This window comes from Berghia stephanieae, chromosome 13, assembly GCF_034508935.2.
Source record: "Berghia stephanieae isolate SIO BIC M18660-M18661 chromosome 13, UCSD_Bste_1.3, whole genome shotgun sequence".
Classification (NCBI taxonomy): domain Eukaryota; kingdom Metazoa; phylum Mollusca; class Gastropoda; order Nudibranchia; family Aeolidiidae; genus Berghia; species Berghia stephanieae.
In genome coordinates, this window is record NC_088372.1 from 39,113,759 (window position 1) to 39,120,785 (window position 7,027).

At 38.8% G+C, this 7,027-nt stretch overlaps 1 protein-coding gene across 1 annotated transcript in view; it reads left to right on the plus strand.

Moving 5' to 3' along the window:
• The window catches only part of LOC144959300 (uncharacterized), a 15,233-nt gene extending 8,596 nt beyond the window's left edge, over positions 1-6,637 (plus strand). Inside the window, exons 3-5 of the mRNA XM_078891843.1 lie at positions 4,018-4,170; positions 5,646-5,780; positions 6,068-6,637. Of these exons, the coding sequence (XP_078747969.1) occupies positions 4,018-4,170; positions 5,646-5,780; positions 6,068-6,637 (858 nt within the window). The remainder of the gene's footprint in view (positions 1-4,017; positions 4,171-5,645; positions 5,781-6,067) is intronic.
• Positions 6,638-7,027: the final 390 nt, after the last annotated feature.

Genomic DNA, 7,027 nt, shown 5'->3' on the forward strand with positions numbered 1-7,027 from the left:
TAGAAATGACTTTGGGTTTAAACGAATATTTTTGTGTTCGTGGATAGCTCAAACGGTAGAGCCACGCTCTCACCTGCCAGGCGGAGTTGTCGTACCAATAAGGTCGCAGGTTCAAACCCCACCACCGCCGGGGGAAAATTTTTTTTTATTCTCTATTGTCTTCTGGCACTTTTCTACTCACTTCATATCTTGTTGTTACCAACATAAGTGCCTGCTCCACTCGCTTTTCTGAATTAAAAATTCACCCCATACACCGAGCATGCTCAATGTCTAAATCGTTTCTAAGTTATATGTTTGTGATGAGAAGTTGGCTATTAAACTTAACGCTGGTCAGGATTACTTCGCGATGGTGTGAACGAATCGGCGATCTCAAGAAGTGGGTGAGAGAGGGATCTAGAAATGACTTTGGTTTGAAACGAATATTTTGTGTTCGTGGATTGCTCACACGGTAGAGCCACGCTCTCACCTTGCCAGCGGAGTTGTCGTACCAATAAGGTCGCAGGTTCAAACCCCACCACCGCCGGTGGAAAAAAATATATTTTTATCTCTATTGTCTTCTGCCACTTTTCTACTCACTTATATCTTGTTGTTACCAACATAAGTGCCTGCTCCACTCGCTTTTCTGAATTAAAAATTCACCCATACACCGGAGCATGCTCAATGTCTTAATCGTTTCTATGTTATATGTTTGTGATGAATGTTGGCTATTAAACTTAACTGCTGGTCAGGATTACTTCGCGATGGTGGTGAACGAATCGGCGATCTCAAGAAGTGGGTGAGAGAGGGATCTAGAAATGACTTTGGGTTTGAAACGAATATTTATTGTGTTCGTGGATAGCTCACACGGTAGAGCCACGCTCTCACTTGCCAGGCGGAGTTGTCGTACCAATAAGGTCGCAGGTTCAAACCCCACCACCGCCGGGGGAAAAAATTTTTTTATTCTCTATTGTCTTCTGGCACTTTTCTACTCACTTTATATCTTGTTGTTACCAACATAAGTGCCTGCTCCACTCGCTTTTCTGAATTAAAAATTCACCCCATACACCGGAGCATGCTCAATGTCTCAATCGTTTCTATGTTATATGTTTGTGATGAGAATGTTGGCTATTAAACTTAACTGCTGGTCAGGATTACTTCGCGATGGTGGTGAACGAATCGGCGATCTCAAGAAGTGGGTGAGAGAGGGATCTAGAAATGACTTTGGGTTTGAAACGAATATTTTTGTGTTCCTGGATTGCTCACACGGTAGAGCCACGCTCTCACCTGCCAGGCGGAGTTGTCGTACCAATAAGGTCGCAGGTTCAAACCCCACCACCGCCGGGGAAAAAAATAATTTTTATTCTCTATTGTCCTCTGGCACTTTTCTACTCACTTTATATCTTGTTGTTACCAACATAAGTGCCTGCTCCACTCGCTTTTCTGAATTAAAAATTCACCCCATACACCGGAGCATGCTCAATGTCTCAATCGTTTCTATGTTATATGTTTTGTGATGAGAATGTTGGCTATTAAACTTAACTGCTGGTCAGGATTACTTCGCGATGGTGGTGAACGAATCGGCGATCTCAAGAAGTGGGTGAGAGAGGGATCTAGAAATGACTTTGGGTTTGAAACGAATATTTTTGGTGTCGTGGATAGCTCAAACGGTAGAGCCACGCTCTCACCTGCCAGGCGGAGTTTCGACCAATAAGGTCGCAGGTTCAAACCCCACCACCGCCGGGGAAAAATTTTTTTATTCTCTATTGCTTCTGGCACTTTTCTACTCACTTATATCTTGTGTTACCAACATAATGCCTGCTCCACTCGCTTTTCTGAATTAAAAATTCACCCATGCATCGGAGCATGCTCAATGTCTAAATCGTTTCTATTTATAGTTTGTATGAGAATGTTGGCTATTAAACTTAACTGCTGGTCAGGATTACTCGCGATGGTGGTAACGAATCGGATCCAAGAAGTGGTGAAGAGGGATCTAGAAATGACTTTGGGTTTGAAACGAATATTTTTGTGTTCGTGGATAGCTCACACGGTAAGCCACGCTCTCACCTGCCAGGCGGAGTTGTCGTACCATAAGGTCGCAGGTTCAAACCCCACCACCGCCGGGAAAAAATAATTTTTATTCTCTATTGTCTTCTGGCACTTTTCTACTCACTTCATATCTTGTTGTTACCAACATAAGTGCCTGCTCCACTCGCTTTTCTGAATTAAAATTCACCCCATACACCGGAGCATGCTCAATGTCTCAATCGTTTCTATGTTATATGTTTGTGAGAGAATGTTGGCTATTAAACTTAACTGCTGGTCAGGATTACTTCGCGATGGTGGTGAACGAATCGGCGATCTCAAGAAGTGGGTGATAGAGGGATCTAGAAATGACTTTGGGTTTCAAACGAATATTTTTGTATTCGTGGATAGCTCACACGGTAGAACCACGCTCTCACCTGCCAGGCGGAGTTGTCGTACCAATAAGGTCGCAGGTTCAAACCCCACCACCGCCGGGGAAAAAAATAATTTTTATTCTCTATTGTCTTCTGCCACTTTTCTACTCACTTCATATCTTGTTGTTACCAACATAAGTGCCTGCTCCACTCGCTTTTCTGAATTAAAAATTCACCCCATACACCGGAGCATGCTCAATGTCTCAATCGTTTCTATGTATATGTTTGTGATGAGAATGTTTGGCTATTAAACTTAACTGCTGGTCAGGATTACTTCGCGATGGTGGTGAACGAATCGCGATCTCAAGAAGTGGTGAGAGAGGATCTAGAAATGACTTTGGGTTGAAACGAATAATTTTGTGTTCGTGGATAGCTCACACGGTAGAGCCACGCTCCACCTGCCAAGCGGAGTTGTCGTACCAATAAGGTCGCAGGTTCAAACCCCACCACCGCCGGGGAAAAAAAATTTTTTATTCTCTATTGTCTTCTGGCACTTTTCTACTCACTTCATATCTTGTTGTTACCAACATAAGTGCCTGCTCCACGCGCTTTTCTGAATTAAAAATGTCTGGCATTACAATCTTGTAAGTCGATGGTAAAAATTAAGGGTATAGAATTGTAATTGTTATGTCCACGATTACCCTGATTCTGAAAACATAGAATTCATCATTTCACGTTATGCCACATGTAACTTAAGACGGTTGACTGAAGTGAAGAATGTATCAATAAATCAACCAGTTTTTCCAATTCATACACCCAGTTGTTCCAATTCAGACAGAGGGTTGTTGCAATTCAAACATGACTTTTTTATTTATCTATTTTATCGTTGTTGTTTATTTGTATTTAATTCTGAATCTGTGCAAACCATCATTTTGAATTATTAGTAACATTGGAGTCTCCATTGTTCTGCATAGCCCAATATTGTACCTTGTTTCCAAAATATTAATAATGACTTAATAGGTTCATGAGATCGTCTAATCAATACTTTTGTGGCAGCATTCCGTTCTTTTTAACGCTTTTATTCATTAAAAACAGATTTATATTTGATTATTATCAGATCCATCCACCCTAATCGTGAAGGTAAGCTCGTTTGACATCTATCTTAGCTCAAACTAAGAAACGTTAGTTACTTATGTCTCAATTGTCAAAGGGCTGTCTGAATTGGTACAAGTGACTAGTTCCCATACATCTAAATTAAGTCTGATAATGGACAAATATTCTACCTAAAATTCTTGATTAATGATGTTTGCAACACATTTAACAGTTATTTTCATAATTAATCTCGGTGTGTGGCCATTAGAAGTCATTGAGCTGAGAGGGCCATTTTGGTTGTCCGAATTGAAACACCCTACCATACTAGTAAGACTGAACTCTCAAGTTCTTTGTTACTATTCTTTATTCACAAACAACTTTACGGGCAAATGCTACCAAAAGTGATTAAATCAAAAAGACAACGATTAATGAATTTACTGATTGTAGTTATCATAGAATATTTTTGACAAAAGGTCGATTGAAAAACAGTACGGAATTTCCAACTCAAGAGATCAGAAATGTCTATTGTATTGAAACACATCTTTTTTAGAGTATAATCGATGACCTGAATGGGGGATATTCCTATATGGATGTCGACAGTGTGGATTTGAATCACTACTTTACACTACAGGAAGCCAATTTTACAATTGTTGAGATGGAACCCGGAGACTGTTTGTTCATTCCCAGAATGTGGATTCACCAGGTGAGTTTTCCATAGCATTGGATCAGACGGACGTCCAACTCATTTGAATACCGTATGCGTTTGTAGGCTTTACGATTGCAATGATTTAACGGTGAAGTCATCAAGCACTGATTTGGCGTCTAATAAAGGACAACTTATTTCCCTTTGTCGTTAGCCGTTGTTTTGGTGTTGGGCGCAGTTTTAATCTAAATATAGGTTGAAACTGAAAACCCCAAATCTCATAAATCCATCATACCATGACAGAATATCACTATTCAGTAATTAATATAATTATTCGTACATAACGACTTACTTGACTTATCTCCTTGGCTCCTGGCGAATCATAGGGCCTCAACAGCACTCGTTCTAATATCTCCTGTCCTTGACACCGACCTTTGCCTCGCTCCAGGTAAGATTGAAGACCGACACATCTTGGTGAAGGCTTCTCCTCTAAGTCTGTTTTCGACTTTGCACAACCCCGTTTCCTCTTTCTATGTGGGTTCTATTCTAGAGCCTGTTTGATTATGTTACATGGCTCAGAACGGATAAGTTGTTACGAGCTTATTTTGCAAAGAATTCATGTATCAATTTTGATCGATTATTTTATGAAATACTTGCATCTTCATCATCAAAATATATCACTTGGATTCCATATTTTCACGTTGGGTTTGTATTCATACACACCGAAAAATTATACCAAATGGTCAATCGACTGTTTTTCCAACCTCTATAAGCCAATGAAATAAACAGAAATTCTGTCTTTTGTATTTGGGTTCATCAAACTATTCAATGCTTATGTTTATATTAAGAAATGATGGGATGTTAAACATTAAGGGTGGAGTAACGTGTGATAGCCTACGTGTACTTATTCACAGGTCTTATAACCCAGATAGCCATGATCTGGTTGTTGCCATGGAAATACTGGCAAACCAACTTAAATACTCCATGTCATGATTTTAAAACAAGCCCATGGTTGCTTCCGGTTAAAATACCTACAAACATGCAAGGGCACGTAGCGATTCGATACGTGAAACCGTGGCAAAAACATTGAAAAAGTAATAAACAAAAATGGAGTTAACAGATTCTGTTTTTTTTTTAGTAATTTACTTATGTTTTTAATTTTGTTGTTATTGAATGAAGGATATTGAGACCGAAACGTTCTGTAATCGGTATTTTGTTCTTTCTTAAAGTTGTTATATTCATTTTTGTTTATCAAATTTATGCAGTTATCCGTCTATTAGATGCCACAAATAACTTACAAAGAGTGTCTTCACGCAATTAGCCGTCCTATAGATGTTAAATATAACTTAAGAAGAGTATTCGTGCTATTGGCCATCTTTTAGATGCCACCTATAACTTAAGAAGTGTCTTCATGCAATTGGCCGTCTTTTAAATGTCACGTATAACTTAAAAACACTGTTTTTATGCATTTATCTGTCTTCTAGATGCCACGTATAACTTAAGAACAGTGTCTTTGTCAAATGTCCGTCTTCCAGATGTTGTCCATTGAATTGCAAGTAGTTTTTAAGAGCAATAAGGCCCAAGAAGCCAGTGTTCGAACAAAAGCTTGCAACCCTTTTGATGGCAACGCACTTTACGTCAGATCCAAAAGACTCCGCAACTTAATCAGTGTTAAGTGGGCAATGAGTTCAACATTAAATCTCATCGGTACCCAGGATCGGTGTTGGTTTGCACACCCATTGTGATGAAATTATACCCAAGCGTTTATATTAGAAACAAGATATATACCTGTCTGCTGAGGATATAAAGAAAAATTTACTTTTAATTGTTATACAGTACTTTCTATTCATGTCAGATGTTCTTTGTTGCCATTTCTGAGCGTCATTACATAAATTAAACTAACAGTTTTTGATGTACAATCAACCATTTGAATTTTATTTTATTTCAATTCAAACAGGTCAGATCAACAGGAAGCAACCTGGCCGTCAATCAGTGGTTTCTACACATGGCCACAAGGGATATTTTTCTAGAAACCAACCCAATAAAAAGAGACGATTGGTGCCACTGCAAAAACACATATTCTCATCACCTTTTCAGAAAGGAAATCCATGAAGTGGACATCGCTAAGACTAAAGTTTTAAGGTTGATAGAATTCGGGCATTCACTCTTGATCTACATTTTCCAGCAAGAAATTCATCGAATAAAATTACAACAAAAGTCATCACAATCGTCTTCAGACAAAGGAGATATTCGAGTCCATTTAGAAAATGTTAATGAAGGAATAAAATTAATTATCGGTGTTGGCTTTCATGCACCGATTGATGAGTTTGGTCTTGAAAGCATTGTATTAGAAATTATGAAAGAAAGTTTGGAACTTCTTGACAGCAATGGCGATGGTTTTATAACAATGTCAGAGTTTGATCGTAATCATAACAAGGCCTGGGATTACCTTAGAGACACAATTGTCAGTTCCTTAAGGATGGGACCAATTGAAAACCTAGTAATAGAATATTTACGAGATTTATAAGTCATTGTATGTAGAATTAGTGATTGTGTCCAATCTTTTGGCCAAGAGTGTTGGTTAATGATTTTCGGACATAGAATCATTCGAGCATTTGTTCTTTATTCTCCTTATATCTTTATTAGTTCCGCTAGAACGTTATCTATGTCAGGGGCTTTGCCTAATTTAAGATCGGATGGCATTTTCCACTTCATCCCTACGTATTGTCGGTGTGTCTTCACTAGGTTCAAAGTTTTTAGGAGTTCTGGACGATTTGTGTTTGAATCCGAGTTATCAAGTCCACCACAACATTCTGTCCATCTTGCCTTTACTCCGTCTCGTTTTGTTAGAGGAACACCGTAGTCGTCTTCAATAGCTGTTGATTTGGCTTGTTTGTTTTTTTAGTGAGCATTTTAA